General features: G+C 45.2%; 3 protein-coding genes across 17 annotated transcripts in view; 1 reads left to right on the top strand and 2 right to left on the bottom strand.

The window, feature by feature from the left end:
* LOC108151647 (phosphatase and actin regulator 4) overlaps positions 1 to 23,155 on the bottom strand; it is a 108,744-nt gene that overhangs the window by 84,953 nt on the left and 636 nt on the right. For 3 of the 15 annotated variants that reach the window (XM_033387891.1, XM_017280356.2, XM_017280358.2), the window contains exons 1-2: positions 2,809 to 2,887; positions 2,454 to 2,580 (exon numbers count right to left, since the gene is read on the bottom strand). Coding sequence is in view for 6 of the 15 variants with exons in the window: in XM_033387892.1 (XP_033243783.1) it covers positions 16,882 to 17,584 (703 nt within the window). In the remaining 9 variants the exon portion in view is untranslated. Of the gene's footprint in view, positions 1 to 2,453; positions 2,784 to 2,808; positions 2,906 to 9,817; positions 9,974 to 11,343; positions 11,450 to 16,881; positions 17,600 to 21,242; positions 21,381 to 23,155 lie in introns of those variants that run through there. The other 12 variants (XM_017280361.2, XM_017280366.2, XM_033387892.1 and 9 more) reach the window with 9 other exon arrangements.
* LOC108151651 lies at positions 7,442 to 7,936 on the top strand. The gene is made up of 2 exons (XM_017280370.2): positions 7,442 to 7,488; positions 7,580 to 7,936. The coding sequence occupies exons 1-2, from the start codon at positions 7,477 to 7,479 to the stop codon at positions 7,805 to 7,807; spliced, it is 240 nt and encodes a 79-aa protein (XP_017135859.1). The 5' UTR covers positions 7,442 to 7,476; the 3' UTR covers positions 7,808 to 7,936.
* On the bottom strand, positions 21,505 to 23,088 carry LOC108151650 (protein nutcracker). The gene is made up of 2 exons (XM_017280369.2): positions 23,067 to 23,088; positions 21,505 to 22,545 (listed from the first exon to the last, which is right to left on the bottom strand). Exons 1-2 carry the CDS (start codon positions 23,071 to 23,073, stop codon positions 21,737 to 21,739), a joined length of 816 nt encoding a protein of 271 aa, XP_017135858.1. The 5' UTR covers positions 23,074 to 23,088; the 3' UTR covers positions 21,505 to 21,736.

Raw genomic sequence — 23,155 nt, 5'->3', positions numbered from 1 at the left:
GCTGCCGCTACGAAGCGAGTCTCTGCACAGTGGGATGCAGGTGTTTCATTTCGCAATAAAATGGAAAGGCATAATTGCATGTGCAGATGTCTGGGCCTGCAGGGAGTTTCAGGGAAAACAAATTAACGAAGGTTCCCAGGCTAATTCCGAAACCACTGTGCCGACATTTGCACAGCACAGTGGGATGAAGGTGCCTTATAATTTACTTTAAGCAACCATATGGTTGAGAAATGTTTGCCAGCTGAATGCTCATGCCATCCCACTGTGCCGTCATTTACACTGCACAACAATCCACAAATACAAGTGTTCGGGGTGGCGGCTGCTGCTAATGGAACACAGGGCGGCTGCAGCGTCGGCAGAGGAAGAAACAGCAAATGGAAACCGCTGCTCTGTCTGTGCCGTGTGTCGCTCTTTCTCTCTCTCTCTCTTTCTCTGCCGCTGTCTACAATGCAGCAACAAATCAGCAGCAAATGCAACAAAAGCAAAACAGCAGCAGACAGCAAATACAACAAAGGCAATACAGCAGCAGACAGCAAAAACCAACGGACAAACAACAGCAACAGAAGCAGTAGAGGAGAGGAGAGGAGAGACGACAGCCTCTCATTGTAGTAGTTGTTGTTTTTGTTGGTGGCAGAGTCCAAAGGCAGCAAAAGTTCTGTTCCCCAAGGCGGAAGAGAGACAGACAGATGAGAGGGGGAGTTCGCAGAGAGGGGGTGTCACAGTTAGTGCGTTCAGTATGTTCCCATAAATTTAAATTTGCGCGCAAACGGCGCCCACAACAACAAGAGTAAGAGCAGCGCAGCGCCGCAGCAGCAGCAGCAGCCGCCGCCGCCACACGAGCACCAGCGGGATGGAGAATGAACAGCAAAAGGCAATAAAAGAGAGAATGCGTTTTCTTTTTTTGGGGGGTGGCTTTTGGGCCGTCAACTTTGGGTGGGGAAGCTGTGCTGTGTGCTGGTGGGAAGGGGAGAAAAGTTGTACGGAACGGGATTATGTTGGGGGTCGAAAGTCGTTGGCAGAATGGGAGAGGGCAGAATAGGAGAGATGGGGAGTGGAGCACAGCCAAAAGTAGTAAAAAGGAGAAAGAAGCAGCTAGAGGGTGTTAAAAATCTCTCCATTCTTGGGATACACACACACACACACACACACACAAGCAGTCAGTCTCTGAGTAAGAAGAGGCGGAGGCGACATACTATCATGAAGAGGAAGAGGAGGAGGAGGAGACATCCTCCGCCCAGCAAGTGCAAGAGGAGCACGGAGCACAGAGAATCCGTCTAGACAACATTGTAAGTAGATACAAATATTTGTTGGGCTCCACACCGCAACAGAAGGAGCAAAGGAAAGAAATAATGAAGTAAGCTCTTCCTATCGCATGCTCTCGCTCTCTCTCTCTCGCTCGCTCCCACTATTCGATAAGGAAACAATTGTTACGGGTTTTTTCAGTATTCCATGGATTGCACCATCATTAACGGTGTTTACGGATAAGATAAGGCACGCACAGAAAACGATTACCGTACATTTTTCCACTTTGTTTCTTTTTTCGTGTACAAATTCAATTTCGCAAAAGGGAAATTAATTATACTACAGGAAAAACACTCTGTCTCGCTCTCTCAGCCATGCCTAACTGTTATTATTTGTTTATGCTTTTGTATGGCTCTCTCTTTCTTTCCTCTTCCTCATTTTGTTATTGATATTTTTATGGCTCTCCTCCACTTCTTTCTTTCTTGATTTTTTGTTATTGATTTCACTTTTTGTTGTTGAATTTTTCATGTTTTTTCTCACAAACAAAATACATTCCAAACCGCACGTGTGTTGTTTCTGTATAACAAAAAAAAAAACAAACATATAACAGCTGTTGTTGCCGCGGTATAACAGTTGTAGCTATTACTTTTTTGTTGTTGTTGTTGGGCATGCGATCACACCTGTCTGGGACCCTCTGCCAACGCCGACGCTAACGTCACCTCCACGGCTGGCTCACAGAATTGTTTCTGCCTATTATTTACCATATTTTCTCATATTTCTTGTATTCCCACACCACACACAGTCTTTTCTGTTCGAGCACATTTGTTTTATGGAAATCCAAGGGAATCTTCGAAAGAAATACACAGAAAAAAATAGTCTGTTTCTGCATCGAAATGCAATGAGCGGGCAGCGCAGTCGCAGTCGGCTGAGAATACGACGTCAGCTTCTGCGTCACGGCGACGCCGCTTGTGTCAGAAGTTGTAAAACCGGATTTTCCTTTTTTGGGCGCGCGCGGCTGTTGTATAGCTTATTGTTGTTGCCTTTTGCACTTTGTTTTTCGATTTGTGTTTGAAATTCCTCTGGTCTTTTTATTGATGAAAATGTTAAACTGATCAGCATTTGCTGTCTCTCTTTCACTCAAGGGCAGCACTGCGATATCGTTGCTTTTTCTTCTTCTTTTCCACATTCTTTTGGAGCACTTCTGCACTTACACTTGTTGGGGCGACTGCAATAACAAATTCGCAGTATGTTTGCTTGTTTGCTTTTCTTTTACCTAGTAATAATTTACTGAAGCAAAAACAGAAAAAAAACAAATGAAACACGCCAAGCGACGCGCCGCTAAAACAAAACAAAAACGCAAAATGCGGAAAAAATTTAAAAAAAACAAAGCCGCGTCTAATTTTTGCCGTTGGCTAGAAATTTGTTTTGAGCCGTGAAATCAGCTTTAATTCAAACTAATATATTTTATTTATTTTTATTTTATTTTTTTTTAAGCTGTCGGCACACAACAAACGCAATCGCAGCGCGACGACGACAGAATTCCGTGCGGTTAAAAGCTGCTCTTACTTAATTTACTTAATTCGGCAACGACGCGCAGCAACCGCTCAGTTCAAAAAAATTGGAAAATTTGATATTTTGATAACATTGCGAGATGAATTTACATTTGCTCAATTCATTACATGGCAAATACACGGAAGCTACACATTTGCTACATAATGGGAGGAAAAAATGGTATGGACGACAGGCCACACGGCCCAGAAAATTCAACGCACGCAAGGTGAAATCCACCCTATTTGCCTAATATACCTTGAAAACAACATAGTCGTTTTTGTTTTCAAGGTATATTGCTCGTCAAAACACGGCGAGGTGAGGTTTGTACCAGCCGTGAAATCTTTCTTGGCTGTTTTTGCCTGTTGTCCATTCCCCTTTATATAGCCCATTCAAAATTACGACTCATTTTTTCGTCGCATTATGAGCGTCTACCCTCAGAAATATACCGAAATATACCGTATCCCTTAAAAAATACACTGATGGCAAAAACGAGCTTAACAGCTCATCAGCTTGAATAAACCGCTGAAAATAATACTATTTGATCTTGTAAAATTTGTAATATTTCTCCGCTGTGAAATCGCGAACAACGGGGTATGAACAACAGGCAAAACGGCCAAGAAAATGCAACACATGTAAGGTAAAGTCCACCCCCTTTGCATAACATACCATGTTGTACCATAACAGACCCTCAGAAATATACCGAAATGCCCATTTCACTGTTGAAAACATGTTGCCGGCAAGGTATGGACAAAAAGCAAAACGGCCCAGAAAATCCAACGCACACACGGTAAAATCCACCCCAATTCCTAACCTATCGTGAATGTTTACACGGCTGTTAAGCAATCACAGCATATTATTGATCAAGCACGGTGAGGTGAGGTGCGTGTTTCCTTGAAATGTTGATGAACCATTTTTGCCTGGGATCCATACCTTGCCATAGCCCAGAACAGTTCGGTATGGCGGTTTTACTTTTGAAAATTGTGGAACCTATTCGTTCAGCCGCACCGTATGTATACAGCAGCATGCTGTATGTTGCTAGCATGTTGCTGGAGGGGCCTACTAGGGTTCAAATTAACAAAAAAAAAAAGACTGTTATATTCAAAACAAATGTAACAGCCGAACTCAACTTCCAAACTCTTCTTTCTGGTTCTTACATACGAGGGCAGCCTTTTAAGTCCGTAGTCTTGGCCATTTCTAGTATGACCAGTTCACAGTCGCCAGTTCCATTGAAAAGATTGACTTTTTTGGCCAAATCATGCACATAACTTTTTCTTCTACCATCGCCTTTTATATCGTAACACATGGTCATGGGTTTCTACTATGTTCGACGTGGATCTTCAAGACTAGAAGGCCTCGGTCAAGGCCACTGAACCACGCGAACAATGGATGCTGTGCCATGAGATATAGGCAACTTTGGGCACAAAAGCTACCAAGATACATTCAACATTGGATGCACCACAGTTGGCCATCAAGAAGAACGAATTTTCCCCAAAAAAGCACTCGTTGCAGAGGAGTCGAAAAAGGGCTTTGCAGATTGGCTTCAGCGGATGAAAAACTGTATCCAAAATCATTTTTAATGACATTTTGTTGGGCATTCCCTATTCCTATCCCTATTAGAATAAAGTATATCCATATAATCGTTGAATCATTCATTTGTTTAGCCTTATTCTTTAGAGTTTTTAGTTTAAATTGGACTTGGATTTATGCTGCCGTTTTGGAATTCCAATAAAAATTATTATTTACTACTATCAAAGACACTTTTCCGTTGGAAAACTTCTGAACCTTCAACCTCACATATTTATTGGCTTATTCCATACCCCTTCGCAATCGAAACCCCCTCCCCAGCATCAACCACAACATACCCCAAAAATAATTTCCGCCAGCTTGGAAATGGAATGGAAATTGTATCTGGAAAATGTCGAAACTATCATTGAAAATTCATTTGCATACCAAAGTAAAATAAAAGATAAATACAAATAATATTTTGCTTTTGCAAGCACTATACGCCCCTCCCCTCCCCTCCCCACCACTCCCTGCCATCAACCATTTTCAAACTGTAACAAAACAAAGCCCTCCCCTTAGGAGCGGCCACCGGAATCGCATGAAGCAATCGTTGAAAGAAAAAACAAAACACTTCAAAAGCAAATTTTGCCTTGTTTTTCCACAAAAACAAACACACACACATGCACAGGGAAATACCATAAACAAAAAGAGGGAAAATCTCTTCTAAGTTTTTCCAAAAATTGCTCTTCAAGAATTTTCCAAAGTGGCTGATGGCGTCTCCTATTTTTGGGCCCACATTTTATTTTGGTTTACACAAATACATACATGCATAAGTACAGTGGACTATCCCATAGACGGAAACAAATAGCACATATTTGCACTGTTTTTGTGAACGGAAGTATCACTGGCTTTAGTTATGCTCCCTGTTAGCGGGCGGGGGTGCCACGATGTGGTGGGGGGCGGGGTAACGTTGCCACAGGAATGTTGTTTGTATTTTTGTTTCCAAAAATGCCGGCAAATGCATAGCAGAGCGCAGGTCCAAAGAGAGCAGCGACATCAAAGAGAGCGAGAGAGAGAGAGTGCAAAATTGACAACAGTTTTTGAAGCGCTGCCGTGGCATGAAACGTTTTAGAGTAAGTGTCATTTATAGCATGGGAGTAAAATGTTTCGTCTGACGGTACACTGAAACTGTAAAATAACTTAAAACTGTGTGTCGATGGAGAGGGGGACGGGATAACGGCGGCGCAGGAATGTTGCTTGTGTTTTTGTTTTGTTGTTTCCAAAAATGCCGGCAAATGCATAGCAGAGCGCAAGTCCAAAGAGAGCAGGAACATGAAAGAGAGCGAGAGAGCAAAATGCACAACAGTTTTTTGGGCGCTGGAGTGGCTTGTAGAGTCACTGGTACGAACCGTTTTTGAGTAACTGCCGTTTATAGCATGCGAGAAAAACGTTTCAATGAATTAGAAACTGTAAAAAGTTAAAACTGTGTCGCAGAATAAAAACTGTATGGAAACAGATTTTGAAAGGGGGTTGAGAATGAAAAGTGTTCTGGTTGGAGAAAGTGTTTATCATAGCAGTGCATGTTAAACTGCGATCAGTAGAATTTGTGTGAATTTGAAACTGTAAGAAACTGTAAGAAACTGTAAACGTTCAACTGTGGGCGCGAGATTCAGAAGAATTTGCAACTGTTGCCGAGCGGATCGAAGGGAATTTCGAAAATATTCTGGAGGGAATATTCATAGAAACCGTGGAAAAAGAATCCAAGTGAATGTGCAACTGTTAAGGAGATCTTAAAACTGTAGTTTTGCGATCTTTTGAGGGAAATGGGTAAAAATGAACAGTTTTCACACTTTTTTCAGGGCTCATCTATTGTTTAACTGAAAGATACATTTAGTTAGTATACAAAATAGAGGGCCTTGCTTCCACTATTCCACTATCATCACAGAAAATCGCCCTAGCATCTTCAATGCACCGCCCCCATGCGACTATCCTTCAAGAAAATTAACTTGAGAATCCTGATAAAAGAGCTGCCCATTCATTGCAATGGCAGAGAGCTGCCAACTTAATTTATATTGTATTTTAGATGCAAAATTCACAACAGCCAAAGGAGGAGGAGTAGAAGAAGATGCAGGAGAAGGAGGAGAAGGAGACGTAGAACAGACTGCAACAATAGAAGAACGAACAAAGAGAGGGAGAGAGAGAGAGAGAGAGAGAAGCTGCTTTAATTTTACAACTTGACAAATTGAATGTTTTTTTGTGGAGTGAAAACTGGAACAAAGAAAAAGGAAAATATGCTCGTAGAAGGGAAACTTTTTATGAGAGAACGAAGTACGGATACCCTCGAATATATTCATTATTTCTATGATCGGAATTGGTTGAAAAGTGTAAGATTTGATTGATTGTTATAGGAAGTTATAGGGGAGTTTGTACCATGAGAGCTATACGAAATAGTGGATGTGGAAGATAAAAGACGAAAACCCTCTTAAAAGGCAACCACAAGACGATTTGATATCCCCAACAGAAAGAACTGCAGCAGAACAAAGGAAATGCAGTGAAGGAAAGCGAGGAGAATGGCGGAGAAAGCGGGAAGAACAGTTGGGAAAGCGGGGCAGAGTGATGGGGCAAGCGGGAAGAGGGGTTGGGGGTTGGTAAAACAAGACTACGGAATTAAAGGAACTCGGAGAAGGCACTTTCCTGCAGTCATAACGATAATTGTCTCAACAAATTAACATTGCCAAAGGTCAAATGGCATTGGCTTGGGGAATTTCGGATTGCTTCCGTTTCACACAATAGATACTTCTCCCCCCCCAGCCCCTGTTAGACAGATAGACAGATACTTGCCTCGAAGCTTAGGTAAACGAAACATCTATTAGTGATGCAACGCACGAATCGCAAGGCAGCCATAAAGACGAGACTTTGGGGGCCAAAAGCAAAATTAAACGGAGCCACGCCCCCCCCCCTGCCCTGCCCAAAACAGAAACGGAGGGAACGTGCCACGGTCAAGAGTGACCTACCGCACACACACCACACTGCCGGCCTTCCTCCCTGCGGAGTAGAGGCTCCTCCCTCCCCCACGGCCGAGCCAAACTTTGACTATAAAAGCCACTACCTTTGGGGTTGGTAAATCATATCAGTTTCTGTTCCACCAGCAGCCACAGCAATCCCCACAAGCCCCACAAGATGTTCAAGTTTGTGAGTAGACCAGTGGATCCCCGAAAGGAAGACTCCCCCGGGATCAGCTCATCCAAGAAATCTCTCCATCTCTCCATCTTTCTGTTCCCAGTTCGCTCTGTGCCTTTTCGCCGTCGTTGCTTTGGCCGCCGCCAAGCCCCAATTCCTGACCGCCTACACGGCGGCCACGCCCTATGTGGCAGCCACGCCCTATGCGGCCTACACCGGCGGCGTCTACGCCTCGCCCTACACCGCCGCCTACACCAGCGGCGTGTATGCCGCCTCGCCGTATGCCTACAGCGCCGGATATCCCTACAGCTCTCTGTATCTGAGACGTTAAATGGATCCCCACAGACGTTGAAAGGAGTGTGCGAGTGCTCACTGTACGATCGATCCTTGATGACAGCCCAATGAACGAATAAAACTGATAATTCCCGATCTAAAGAGTCCCCCAAAAACTATTTTGCTCTGAGAGGGGACAGGGGATTGGGGGGCCAAGAGAGTTTAAAATATTTACGAATTAGCTGTTTGGTTTTTGCTTTGCAATTTCCGTTCCGGCTATCAAAAGCATTCGCCTCGTATATCATGTGGCAAGTGGCAGATACACAGCACGGGCGGGCGGGGGGGGGGGGGCACATGCATCGTTTGCTAAAATGTGCAAATTATGGCAACTAAGTTGCCGCATGTTGTCCCAAGCACGCAATGGGTTAAGTGCAGTGCAGAGAGAGAGAGAGAGTGGAGAGTGGAGTGGCAGGGTGCATGCTGCATGCTGCATGGACTTTACTTCAGGTTCCAGTCGGTATCTTTTCTCGCCCGCACCCCCCTCTGCCATTCTGCCATTCTCCTCATTCTTTTCTTAGTCGCTGTCGCCATTTGCATATTGCATATGTCTATGTGTGTGTGTGTGTGTGTGTGTGTGCGTGTGGCATGCTTTCAGGCGCATTGTGGCATTGTGGCACTGTGGTTTCGAATTGGCCAAAATGCAAATGCCCCAACGAAAAGTAAAGCAAACCAAAGGAGCATTCAAAATGCCAGCGAAAAGGAAAATTGGGTCGCAATGATAACGCAAAACGGAAAACGGAAAACGGAATAAAGGAAAACTGCGCGGGAAATGATGAATGCGTAAAGAAGAAAATCATAAACACGAGTGGCTTGTGTACGAAATAAATGCAAAGGAGAATGCATTTAGAAAAGCAAGGAAATTGCCAGCTCCAGGGGAAATTCGGAGGAAATTCGGAAAAACCCACCATTGCACACGGTGCATGGAACAAAGAATGTTTACTCCCATTTTCCACATTTATAATCTTAAATTCTACACCCAAGTAGTGCTTTTCCACCCACCTCTATGTAGAAAGAAAAACCAATAAACTTTTCACTTAATTTTCCATTATTACCCCATTGTTTTTCTTTGCCTCAAGAACAAACAGAAACTGTGTTTTCATTCCCACTCCCGCCAACCCACTGTGCAGAGGAAATCCCCCCACAGTGGGGCGCGGGGAAGGGTGGGGGGGGATAGAGAGAAAAGCCGTCATCACCAGGAGGCGTCGTCATCCACCATGTGGAAATTGTTCGTTTTCTTTTTTTTTTTTGCCTGCCTGGCATTAAACGTGGAACAAACTTTGAGATATGTGGTATAAAAAAAGAGGGGAGTGGCGGGAAATTTCCAAATCCAAATCTAATTTGCATCGAGGTGGGACGACGGTAAGCCACAGAAGGCAACGCCTACCACAGCCTCGATAGACGCCCACCACATCCTGGCTAGAGGAGGGCTGGCAACACGCCCACCACATCCTGGATAGAGGAGGAGGCGACGTCTGCCACAGAATTATAGAGACAGAGGCGATGACGCCTACCACATCCTCGAAAGGGGAAGGGCTGACGCCTTAATAGAAGAGGCAGGCAGTCGCCTCCTCGACCAGCTTCGATAGAGGAGGAGGAGGCGACTCCAGAGCCTCGATAGAGGAGGAGGAGACGACTCCAGAGCCTCGATAGAGCGGGAGGAGACGACTCCAGAGCCTCGATAGAGCAGGCAGGCGCCTCCCGCCAGAGCCAGCGCCTCGATAGAGCAGGCGGAAGCGACTCCCGAGCCTCGATAGAGCAGGAGGAGGCGACTCCAGAGCCTCGATAGAGCAGGCAGGCGCCTCCTGCCACAGCCAGCGCCTCGATAGACCAGGCAGGCGCCTCCCGCCACAGCCAGCGCCTCGATAGAGCAGGCAGGCGCCTCCTGCCACAGCCAGCGCCTCGATAGAGCCCCGATTTAGAAGAAAATAAAATCCCACGCATAAGTAAACCCACACACACACGCCAAATGTCTCTGGAAAGTGGGCGAATGTCAAAAGTCATTGCATACATTTCAGGGGAAGTCCACGCTGCTTCCTCCACCGCCGCTTTTCTTGGGAAAATCCGCCCACGAACTTCGGTTTCGCCTCATTATCATCCTCATGTGTGTGTCTGTGTGGCTGTGTGGTTGGATGTAGTCCATCAATGTCAGACTTACCTGCAAAAGAGATAGGAAGAAAGAGAGAGAGAGAGATTCAGGCATGAGAAATTGAAAGAATAATTCAAGTTAAATAAAGTCAAGTGTTTGTATGGGAAAATCCCTCACCGTGGGGTAAATACCAATAGAAAATGAGCGAGGGATAAAGATATGACAAATGCAGGGATGCCCTTATCGGGCAGGGCCATAAGAAGGCGGAGAATAGCAGAGCCTCGAGGATTTCGTTCAGAATTCTATATTTAATATAACACCATTCTTATAGCGTTCCTTTGGGAATTCTTTCTTAGACCATACCTTTTTTGAGAGACAAAACTGTGCCAAGGCTCATGGAGGCATTGGTTTCCTGAGATATCTATGAAATACACCTCAAAAAGAGCCAAGAATGTATTGAATTCTTTGGTGGAAAACCGATAGCCCACCGATAAAATACTGTCCAGATCCCTAGGGTTTTGTCTTACAATTCCGAAGCACTTCTTAAAGTCCTTGTAGCCCGCTTTGTCAACCATTTGAATGGCAGGGCATGTGATTTGGCCACATCGTTGGTCTTTTTTTTGGGGAATGTTGTCTGTGAATTTTGTGTCGTTGTTTGTGGATGCCATAGAAATAAGCAAATAACTCAAGTCAAATCAAATTAAAATGTATGGCCCTGATTACAAGACATTGAAGGGCAATCGAGGCGAAATCACAGAGCAGAAAAGATGAAAGGACGAGACAGGAGATACACTCCTAAATAGGAATAGGGATAGAGAATGTAGAATAATCGAAAGGATATCTCATGCACAGAAAATGCATTATTAAATCAACCAGAAATCCATATGAAAAAAAATACTCCCCTCGGGCATGGCCCCGCCAATCAATCTATAAAATATGTAAATATTTGCCCTGGAAAAATGGGGGAAATTTCATGCATTTTCATGGGAAACTTTTCGCTTTTCCGTTTGGCTGTAATTGATGATTAAATCATGGCGTTTATCAAATTTGCCCGCTGATTAATGATGGCCCTAAAGCGGGGAACGGGTTGGGGAACGGAGGGAGGGGGGGTGGGGCAAATTAATTGCTCGACTATTAGCCATCTCCCAGGGAGACGGGGAGACGGGGAGTCCAGGAGCCCAGGACCAAGCACTCAACAAGTGATTGTGCCTCGAAAAACGGGGTTTTGTTGCCATTTTTCGGGGAAAATGGGATCAAGGATTCTTTTTGTTCTCCCTCTCGCCCTCTCGCCCTCTCTCTGTATCCTTTGAAGTGAGGGGTATGTGTAATTGTGGGTCCTGGGGTTAACGCCTACGCATTAAAAATTCATTGCCAGCGAGTGTGAGTGGAGTTGTGGAAATGAACAACAGTTTTCCCCCCCTCCCCCTCACCCTTTCCCGGGCACGAACCTCTGTTAAAAATGCAGAACAACAATTTCCGTTTCCGTTCGCCGGGTCGGGGCTTTAGTCGTAATTGCTGTTGTTTTCGCTTGCGAAACATCCTGCCAGCCCAAAAGAAGAGTCGAGTCGAGTCGAAAGGAGGCTGGACCTCTAGAGTCGGAGGCTGGTAGGTGGAGCGTGTTGACAGCTAAATAGGAGCTTCGATGGCATCTCAATTGAAGAGGCAATTCATCGTTTCAAATCGTTGAGGGGCAGGCAATCGCAGCGCCTTCTTTTCCAGCAAGCAGTGAGAGTGAGAGGCTCCTCTTCTGGCGTTGAGTGGAGGAGGAGGCACTCTGAGCTTTTATAGCTTCTAGTGTGGCTCTTGCTCTGTCTTTCAGTGTCTTTGATTCTCTGTCTTTCAGTGTAGCTCCTTCTCTGGGTCTCAGTGCCTTTGCTTCTCTGTCTCTCAGTGCCTTTACTGCTCTGTCTTTCAGTGTCTTTGCTTCTCTGTCTCTCAGTGCCTTTGCTTCTCCATCTTTCAGCGTCTTTGCTTCTCTTTCTTTCAGTGTCTTTACTCCTCTATCTTTCAGTGTAGCTCTTTATCTATCCTTCACTGTAGCGCCCTCTCCATTCCGTTCTTTCAAGAGCAGCAATCCATCCTTTTATCGTTTACTGTTGCTGCCTCTGCTCCTTCACCTCCTCCTCTGGGGGCTGTCTCCTGTTCTCTGATATCTGATATCTTATCCAACACGTTAAACTCAAGTCTGGCGTTAAATTGAATTCGCGGGAAACCGAACCAACACCAACACCAACAAAAACAACAACAAAATTTCCTCTTTTACTTTTGACTGCGTTCAACGTGGCGTATAATCGATTTTTATTCGATTTATATTACTATTTTTTGTGTAGTTCTTTAAGAGGATGTTGCTGCTCAACCACTGCCGTTAGAGGTTCGGCCACAACTAAAATCAATTGCAAAACGCGGGCCAAAAATACAAGAAAAAACAAAAACAAAAAAAAAAAAACTGTCACAATGGCCAGGAATGTGAGTGAATGTTGCACTCGGACAATGGTGGCTCTCTCTCGCTCCCTCTCTCTGGTCGGCCTTTGTCTGGCTGTGAGGCATGTTCTGGTCAGAGGGCGTCTGCTCAAAGAAGAATCCGCGAAGGTCGCCGGGGCAGAAGAATGGCAACAGCGAAGCATAAAGCCCACATAAATCAATAGAATGATTAACGCATTGTGGGTCATACATGGGCCCCGAAGACAACATGAATACCCCCAATCTAGACCGAATTTCCAATAAATTATAAATTATTTCCCATTTCCTGCCATCCCTTTTATGATTATAATTTGCTGAGCAACTTCTGTCCTGTCATTGGCTGGCTTCCCCCCCTTCTTTTTGAGGAAAACTTCCAGTTTTCTTTCAAAAGAACTTTCGCTTAACTTTTGGCCAATGAAAACTTTTCGCTGGCTCGTGATCCATGACGAAAAAGTCGGAAAACCTGAAAGTTTGCACAGGAAATGCTCTCCCCCCAACCCCCCGAAGGTCCCACGTTCGTGTGGCTGAGCGTTGAGCGGTAATTACATGGGACAACATGGCGTATGAGTGGCCGCTATATTTATTGTCATTTGCCGCTCGCGATGCTCCGATAAGCAGAGCGCGAGGGGTAGTGGGCGGGTGGTCTGCTCTCAAGTGCCACGATACTGCGGTTAAGGGCTCTGAATGCAATTACCTGCAGCACATGACCAGAATGCAGTCAATGCAAATGCAAATGATGGCCACCAAAAGGAAAAGGAAGCAGCCCCGGGCAGAGAGAGGGCGGGAAAGGATGTGGGCGATATCCCATCATGGACATGAGGTAACCGGGTCAAGCGTATAAATAAATAACCGCCCTGTGGAACCGAGCCGATGATGCAAATAGAAAATACTGATAGACGGGGGGCCAGGGGGAAAGGAGCCTACAAAAACGGAACTTTGATTGTTTTCGAATAAGCGAAGAGCATTAAATTTTTAAGCCAGGCAATTTGACAGAAACCCAGTCGAACCGACTAGTAATGTTACCTTCCCCCATGCCGTGTCGTATGATGGCCCTCCCATGGCGCCCCAGAACCCAAATTGAGGCTTAAGTTGGCCATTTGTGGTCGGCAGCCCCCCCTCTGTTGTCTCTTCTGACCCTGTTGTTCTGGGTTACCTTTTGGCTTGGTCTTTGGCGTACCCTGGCTGTGGGGTAGGATCGTTTCAAAAGTGTTTAGAACTTTTTTGTTTCTCAAGATAATTCATTGAAACTTGATTTTGCTTTATTATATATAGATCTAAAGCTCTGTTAAAATTAACCAAAATCGGAGCACTATATAGTACATCTTTCATAGAAATACTAGTAAAAAGATCATTCAAATCGCTCAACTATAGGTGTCATAGGAATAATGGTTTCACCACCTCCTATGATATTCTGCGGCTCCAAGTAGTTGCAAAGATCTTTAGCCAAATCTGAGGACTATAACAAATGGCATTCATAAGGCCAATAAATCTTTAAGGGTATCAAAAGCTCAGGCCATCGAGATCCGGCGTTCTTTTTCCATTTTATTTGTAGGTTTTCCTTTGTTTTGTTTTGTTTGTGTTTTGTCTGATGTGACTTTGGGGAAAAACTCAAGTGGTTTTGGAGAGGAAAAGCAGACGCGTGGAGAAAAACAATTGCGGCTAGAGGGTCCTCAAGGTTCAAGGACTCTCTCACACACACACACACACACACACACTGCTGACAAAAAAAATAAAGATAATCTGCCCCAACGCTGCGCATTTTCATGGTAATTTTCCAGGGGGTAGCGGTAAAAGTGTAACCCCGAAAGAAAAGCCCAGACCTTAATTCAATGTCAAATTTGTTGCCAAAAAAAAAAGAAGAACATTTTTGGCCTGCATTTTTGGCCAGCAACAAAGCCACAGAAAAAAAGCGAAATTTTCAATTCAATTTGGTGGGAAAATTGATTTTAAAGAGCCCAAGAGACAATTTTTGCATTCATTTGGGTTCCATTTTTCAAGTAGATAATCAACTGAAAAATCTTCCAAATTTGGTTGGAGTCTCCGCATTCTTTAGTGCCCCTTTATCTGTAAAGCGATTCCATCTATCTTACGTTGCATCTGTCCATTTATCTTTCCATCTGTTCCACTATACATCCACAGATCGCATCCATTCATACCAACAAATGACGTCAATGGCAAACTCATGCACAACAAATATTTCATTTAATTCGTGTTTTCCTTTCGCTTGGCACAAGTTGCAAATTAAATTTAGATTTCGTGCACGTTCCACCAACGCGAGAGGAGCGAGGAGAGCCAGCCAGCCAGCCAGCCATCGCGCAGAGGCAACCGCCAACGCTACAAGAACCTTAATTACTTGGCCAACTTGCTGCGGATACGGATGCGGATGCGGATGCGGATGCTGTTGCCCTGCCACATGCCCCTCCAGCGTCTCCCCTTTGGACTCGAATGGTTGCCAAGGCGATGTGGTGCCGCGCCGAGGAAAGGGCTGCGAAATCAATACGCGAAACATTAACTCGAGCTCTAAAGAGACGCCATGGAGTCATTATGTTTCGACACATGTGTGCACACATCCACCGAGGGCGAAAAGCGGAGAAAGCAGAGGGCCTGGGCCTGGGTCCATGTGTGATTAAAGCAAAGGAAGCTGTCGTCGCCATCGCTGCACAGTTTGTCATAAACGGCGCCATATTGACAGCAAACACTAAAAAAAAAGAACGAAAAAGGGGAAAAACACACAGCAGAAACAGCAGAAACATCAGAAACAGAAAAAAAACCCTCGTAGGAGCCATGTAGACCCCTGCAAATGGTAATGAAATATTACCAATATTTTTCAATATCCGCTGGATACGATAGGTCATGTGTGAAATATTTAAAACTATCCAAGCGTATTTATTTCAGACGATTGAAGCTGAATCGTTTCCAGATAACATATCAAAAATGGAAAAGTTATAGCAAAAAAGTTTAAAAAATTAAGGAAATATTAGCAATAAATCAGTTTTAGGCATTTCATCGGTTAAGACTATATTATTCCTATGGAAACCGTGAGTTAAGGCTTTTCTAGATCTTTAAGTATTATTTTTTTTATTTTTTTATTCTTTATATTTCCCAGAAAAGTTTAAGTTTCCTTCAAATTAAACATTTTCTTGCCATAAAAACCAAAAATCAACTGTACATAATAATCATAAAAAGAATTTAAACAAAAATAACAAAGAAAATCATAAATTTTATATGAGAAAAAGAAAAAAACAAGTTTCGAATGAAATTTTCATGCATTTCCACTTGGGATATACATTTTGTGTGTGTGTGTGTGTGTTCGGGAAAACATTTTGTAGAACATTTTACGACACAAGAAAGTTGGTTTCCTTCCCCCAACCCTCAGCTAATTTGATTCCACGCGAACACCCGCAATGTCGTAAGGACATCCACTCATGAGTGGAGTGGAGTGGAGTGAAGGACCAGGAGCCTCTTGCAGCTGTCGCCTTTGAGACAACCTCATCAAATGTTACCAAATCGATTCCATCATTTAAGACACATTTAGACCAGAAAACACATGTGTGCAAGGGAGAGAGAGAGACACATTGCGCTTTGAACTTGTAAGAGAGCGGGGGAAAATCCTCTTCAAGCTGTAATTTAATTAAGACAGGCAAAACAAAAAAAAAACGCCAAATGAAAGCAAAAGGAAAAGGGAAAATTCAAAAGAAAGGACATTCATTGAGAGAGAGAGAGAGAGGGAGAGCTGACAGAGAATCGAAATTGGCATTTGGCATAAGCCCATCAATGGATACTCGTAGTGCAGTGCAGTCTCAGTCTCATTTCTATGGGATTATGCTCATTTTCCGCAAATTGGGGATATATGTAAATATGAAAAGGAAAATTAGGTGCCGCATTGGCCAGTGCTGGGGATTACGAACTGATTGGAAAACGTGGCGAAAGCGGGTTACACAATAATTGGACGTGTTTATACTATTTGAACTCTGCATAATTGTTGGCCACTTTTGGGGATAGCACTGACCCCCCCCAAGGGAATTTCGTGTGGGAGATATTAGGGGAGATTTGGGGAGATTTGGGGAGATTATGTGTCCTCCATGGGGATTATAAGATGCAAAACTAGAAATAATAGATATAGGTTGAAGCGTTAAGAGTACTTTATTGGAGATAAAGGAGAAGCTGGTTTTTGAGATAGTTCTGAAGAATATTAAGGGAGTTCCCCTGTAGTACTCCCTTTGGAGTATGTGTAATACAAAAGATACAACGAATCATTCAGAGAACGAGGTAAAATTCAAGCAAAAACTACCGTAAGCCGTGGCATCCAATACCCGGCTTGTATCTGCCATACCCTCATCGAATCCAAAACCCAATTCCCTGCTGTCCTGTCAAACTGTTGCATCCATCAAGCAATTGCATCAGACTGTTGACTGACGGACACCCTGCTGGGTGGCACCTAATTAAGCTATCAAAATGTCCTGCAGCTTCCTGACACGCGGACACGATCCCGCATCCGAGCCGGAACCCGGAACCCGGGGACTCACCTCGATACATGGGAAACTCCCCGTCGCTGTGGCTGTGGCAGAGCATTATGGGGCTGCGACAACGGGAGGCGGCCACCATAATGCCCGTCTTGTGGTGGCGATGCCCTCCGATGCTCAAATGGTTGCCACTGGTCGCTGCTGCTGCTGCTGCAGACGAGGATGCCGATGATGTGATGGTCGTCGATGTTGTGGGTAGAGTGACAGCCGAGGAGGCAGCACCGCCGCCCCCACCTCCTGCTGCTGCTGCTGCAGTAGCACCTGTGGAGGTGCACAGGGAATAGGAACGTGCCACATGACTGAGGGTGCGACGTCGAATTGTTGCCGCATTGGATGCTGACACGGATGTGGCTGACGAGGAGGAGGCGGTGGCGGATGCGGGATTCGAGCGATAATGATGCTGCGGTGTCGAGTATTGACAATGGCGGGCGGTGGGCGTGGCTGTGGCATTCTGTTGCTGCTGCAACAATTGCATCTGCAAGTGCTGATAGCCCACTGGGGCGCCACCTAACGACAGGTGATGCTGCAACGGCGGATGATGCGACTGCGGATGGGAGTGCTGTTGCTGTTGCTGCTGCTGCTGCTGTTGCTGATGCGAGTGATGCGAATGCTGTTGCGGCAGCTGTTGCAAGGGGGTTTGAAAGGGTGGATGTGAGTGCTGATGTTGCAGCAACTGTCGCTGCTGCTGCTGGTGCACGGCGGCCATTTGAAATTGCTGCTGCAGCTGCTGCAACAGATCATGCTGCAGCTGTTCATTGCTTTTGCCTGCCACTGTCGCAACATTGTCGCCGCCACTGCCGCTGCCGCTGCCACTCGTTGGTGCTGCGTTCTGGCTCTGGCTCTGGGTCTGCTTCTCCCAGGGTCCGTTGCTGTCTCCGCTATAATCCAGCTTGAGGGAAAACTGTTCTGTTCTGTACGTGAATTTCCCCTCAGCTCATTTGGCATTCCGCGTGCCAAGGACGCGACAATCACAATGGGGTTGGCTTTGCCACAGAGCTCGCGCGGGGCCAGGGTTTTGGCGTTCCAATTAAGCCATCTCGCACGTCTTTAGGCCAAATTGGCCAGCAATTGAGAAGAGTCGCGGTACGCGTTCAGGGTCCAACCAGCTGATGGCTGGCCCGGACAGACAGACGGCCGGACGGACGGATGCTCTTATTTATAGAAAAGCGGGAGAGAGGGAAGGCCTCTCCGTATGTGTGTCAGCACCGGAGACCTACTTCCCAACAGCCAGGAGGCCTTAATCAACGCGAAGCGAACGGACACGAACGGCACGGTATATCGGGGGAGAGCAATCTCTCTCTCTGGCACTCTCTGGGACAGGGCTCTCCAGTGGGGAGTAAGTGCCGCTTCAACCGACCAGAGACGTTAAGCTAAAGTACGACGACTGATTGCACGGAGCTTTGTTATCCTGTGAAAAAGCTGTTCGTCCCTGTAGCCTGGTGCTGCTGCTGCTGCTGCTGCCAAAAGCGCAATCAACTGCGAGAGCGAGAGAGAGTTTCCCAGAGCGAGAGCGAAAGAAAGCACAGATAACGGTTCCAGCAACAGGGAGAGAGCGAGAGTGACAGAGAGGGGAGTGGGGAATGGTATGCAGCTTCTTCTGTTTATACTTGCATCCCATCCAAAAGCGTATGTTATGCCACCCACTCCCCACTCTGGCTTTGGCCTGGGCTCTGTTTACCGTTGCGAATATACTCGTAAAAGTAATGCCAACAACAGAAAACACGAAGGCAGAGCGATGGAGAGAGAGAGAGAGAGAGAGAGAGAGAGGCAGAGCGAGACGCAGCAATGAAAACTTTGGCACAGTTTAACATCAGTGACGACCCCCGCACAGTGGGACAAATCTGTGACTGTGTAAAGCACTGCATGCGGAGATTTTCAACAAATAATAAACAATAGGAAAAACCATATCGTAAGTGGAAAAATTATAAGCAGGTAAACTTTTATACCAGGTCTCAAAAAATGTATCATATATTTATTCCAACCTAAAAAAAGCTCTTCATTTGATTACTAAGAAGCGGGAACGTAGAGGGCTGCGGAAAGGGCAGCGGATCTACATTTATACCTGCTCCCGCCAGAGGGCGCACACTGCACGAGGAAGAATGCGTGGGAGAGAGAGGGAGCGAGCCACTACAATTTACTGTGGTTATCGTCGGTCAAAATTAAAACTCCACTGAAAAAGATTCTGATTGAAGCCCTCTATTTTGTCCATCGAGACACAAACCGCCTTCAATCGATCTACGACTTTGAACATAAATACATTCGTTGTGCCTTACAAATCCAATAGATCCAACTACAAACACTATTCCCACACACTCTGCAATCCAGAGAAGGAAAATCCCCTACTAAGGTAAGAGAAGGAGAAAGCAATTGCTTCTCTTGGTAACTCTCGCGATCCGTACGCTATTTGGGAGCCACCAATCGGTCTGCACGCAACGCTGGAGCCTCCACTCGATCACTATATCGATGGAGGAGGCTTACACACAAATAAAATACCTTTATTACTGTGAAACAATACCATCGAAAATATCATATTGATTGGGGTGGCACAGCAAGGGTCCATTTCTATCCGCAACGTTCCAATAGTATCTCCGATACGATATCCACCCCGATGTCCACTGCCTTTCCCATTGCTGTGCCAGCTTATTCTCGTCCATTGTCTTATACAAGGTGGTCCGATAACTCTCTTTCGGGTCTTATATTACGCTCAGCGTTTTGACGCCATATTTGATGAAAAAGAGACCAAAACGAGGATTGCTATTGTACTGAGTAAAATAGGACCCGAAAAGAGAGTGCGTTGAGGGAGCGGACCACCTTGTATATCATCGTGAGCTAATCAACAATGAGACAGACGGTGGACCAGAGAGAGTGCGTATAGAGAGAGAGAGAGAGAGACGACTAGCTCAGCGAGGATCAAAAGGGAAAAGAGGTAGATAGCGCCCGTTGAGCGTGTTTCTCTGCGGCAATGTGTGTGGGTTAGAAAGATAAAGAGCGACATGATAATTGCGTCGCAGACATTGATTGCCTTTGAAGTATGCTCTGAGAGTAGTAGAGTTTTTGTAGTCCATTACAGGAAGTGTTTCAGACGATATTCCAACCAAAAACTGATTCATAACCGATTCTAGAAAATTCGAATGCATTTCAATAAAACAGAAAGCGATTCATCATACCGCTAAACGAAATAAGCATATATGTACATAACTGAACAGATAATTATCAATCATGAGTAGTTTGGACATTTTAGGTCATTTACTGGCGATAAGATACCATTTATTAATCTAAAGAATTACTGTCAAAACAGCGTTTTATCAGCTGCAATTAAGACCCTGCAAAATATTGAATTCGGGAAATAACCTGTTTTCCCAAAATTGAAGTCTAATCGAGTCTGAAGGGGTTCCTATGCCCACTGTGCCCTTGAGATGCATGCGGCCCACTGAACTCCACTGGGGTTCGTTCACCCAACCATCGGGATTGTGGGCGGACGCAAGGGGCGGGAGCCGAGGCAAACAGCTGCTCCTGGGGGCCGAGGACGAGGACGAGGACGAGGACGGACCCGTTCAAGAGCAGCCCACAAAAGCTTTTACTCTCGAGAGCTTTTCAGGAGACGCAATGTTTAAAAATTAAATTGTGAAGCTGTCAGAGGGAGATGGAGCTAGACGGAGAGAGAGAGAGAGAGAGAGAGTGGGGACCCAAAGGAATATGCTTCTCCTTTTGTTGTTGCTATAATTTATTTATGCATTTGTCACTGTTTTTTGTTATTTTGATAAAGTTGTAGCAGGATAATTTCGACAGGACCCAAGGGAAGGCCCCAAAAGCATAAGGTGGTACGCAGAAAAGTGCAGTGCGGACTTTCCCAGGGATGCTGGGCTTGCCTTTTACCCGATGCTGTTCTTATTTTTATTATTTCAGTGATAAGGTCACCGAGAAAGTCGATATCGTAATATAAACACGAAATAGGAGCCCAGAAAAGAGCAGCAAGTGTCGCTGGATGCCCGACGACGAGGTAGAAAGCCAAATTGTGGATGCCATCGCCATCCCACCCACAAAAGGGGAAGTTTCCAATGGGTCGGGGCCTTCAAAAGGGGGTCCTCTGGATGGTGTCGTCGTTCGCGTGGGTTTTGCGGATTTTGCGTGCGCATAAATATCGAATCGAGGTGTGGGGCGTGGGAGGTGCGGCTCCTGAGAGTGTTTTCCCTGCTGGCGGCTGGAGCCGCTTGTTACACATTCTGCACTTCTGTGGTTAAGGGCCGACTCGCCTAGGGGCGTTTACCCCTCTCTCACACTCAATTCAGGCACTCTCTTCACCGGTATACATACGCGCGTACATGGGGTATATAGAGGGGTGCATATGATCAGAACACACTTACCTATGGTATCACGATCGTATAAATAACTGCTGGCACTGCTCTTGATGCTGATGCAGTCCAATGGCATTGGTGTCGGCGATGGCTCAAATATATTATAGGAATCACATGACTCAGCCGATGGCGTTGTGGGCTCCACAACTGAACGGAAAATGCAAAAAGAAAAGAACACAAAAACATGCAGGCGGTAAGGATAAAAAGTGCAAAATAATTACATACATATTCAAAGGTGATATAAGTATAAGAGAGGGCTTTTTATATTGGTTTTTTATTTCCCAAACATATATTCTTAAAAGGTCTTTTCTGTTTTGCAATTTTAAACATATTTTTTAATATATGTATTTATGGTTTGTCTGGTATTTTCGGAAATTTAATATGTACATATATCCAGATCTTTAAACAGAACCACACCTAATGCCTTAAACACTAAATATATTTAATGTTTACAAATACACCACAAAAAAAAAAAGATTCATTTCACAGAAATAAACGATAATTTAGGAGAATTTTGGATCGAAACGCTCCAGTACCCTTTTGGTATGGTAGTTCAGATGACTATTAACCTTTGCCACTATCTTCAGTTGACTGCGACTGAGATGCCGAAATATCTTCTCGTACAGCTCCTCGGGCATGCCCATGAGTGAGGGCAACAGCTGGTGATTGACCTGCATGAGTTGCTGGGTGCGCATCGGATAAAAGATGTGCTGCTTTATCAGATAGGAGAGATTGTCCAGTTTGCGAAAGCGATTGAAGATCGGTTTTCCTTTCGCCTGAATGTTGAGGACATAGCGTGCGATGCTGAGGGCTATGCTATAGCCCGGAAGCTTGGAGGACACTGGGGGACTAAGGCTAACCATCAGCTCATCGCCGAGGTGGACGGCCCTAAGGGTGGACTGCATGGCAACAACCAGGGCGGCCTCTTCCGTCGCATGCTTGTCCTGAAGCGTGCGCAGTTTAATGGTGAACATGGTGTCGTTGAATTCGACTACATAGTGGGTCGTTTCGAGGCTGAGAATCCGCACGTTGCCGGCATGGAAACTGCTGAAGGCGGGCACCGGCTTAAGCTTGTGGCGCGTCTGGTTGTAGGTCTCATTCTCCACAAATCCGCTCTCCAGGGCCAGCAGGTAGATGAGATGCATCATAAGTTCGGCTGAGGAGATTTTAGGAACTTCGCCCTTGTATTGGTCCAGCAGTTGGAGCATATGCAGCGGCACAGCCTCCGGTGTGGCATGTTCGATGTCGAGAGGAGGCTCTTTGTTCTCCTTGGGGATCTGCTCCAGCGGCCGACATCTCTTGGTCCCAGCCGCTGTAATGAGGTTTGGTTTTTTTTTTTCAAAAACTTCGGTCTAATTGGTTTTTTTTTGTTGGTTTGGGTGTGTTGAATGTGTTATTTCTGGGTGCTCTCTATGAGAATTGCAAAGATTAGTTAGTGGGTGATTGTGTTTTTGATTGGATTGGTATTCAAAAGATGAAAATTACAAGGAGAAACTAACCTGCTGCGTGCGGGATGGATGCAATAACTCAAAAGTTCATTCTCATGTTACACTACAAACGAATATATATGTACACACAGGAAACGGAACGAAACGAAACGAAACTCAAACTCAAATCGAAACCAACTCAAAACGCGGGCAATTATTTACGATTTACGATTTACGATTTACGATTTACGATTATGGTATGTGTGGCAACACTGTCCGGTAAATACCGTTACGCAAAGTATACTGTTACAGCTAAAAACTAAAAATACGAAACTCTTTAAGTTGAGCGACAGCGAAAGTAAGACAAATCGTTGGAGTTAGTTATTCTACATACATATGCACTTACGTATCATAAATTAAACAATAGGAGTTCCTACTGCTAGAACATTCTCGCAACATTCGCTATCGATGACTTGCCAGAGGTGAGTGCAGAGT

This window comes from Drosophila miranda, chromosome XR (assembly GCF_003369915.1).
Source record: "Drosophila miranda strain MSH22 chromosome XR, D.miranda_PacBio2.1, whole genome shotgun sequence".
Lineage (NCBI taxonomy): Eukaryota > Metazoa > Arthropoda > Insecta > Diptera > Drosophilidae > Drosophila > Drosophila miranda.
The sequence above is the reverse complement of the archived record's forward strand: the minus strand, read 5'-3'. Positions and strand labels throughout refer to the sequence as shown.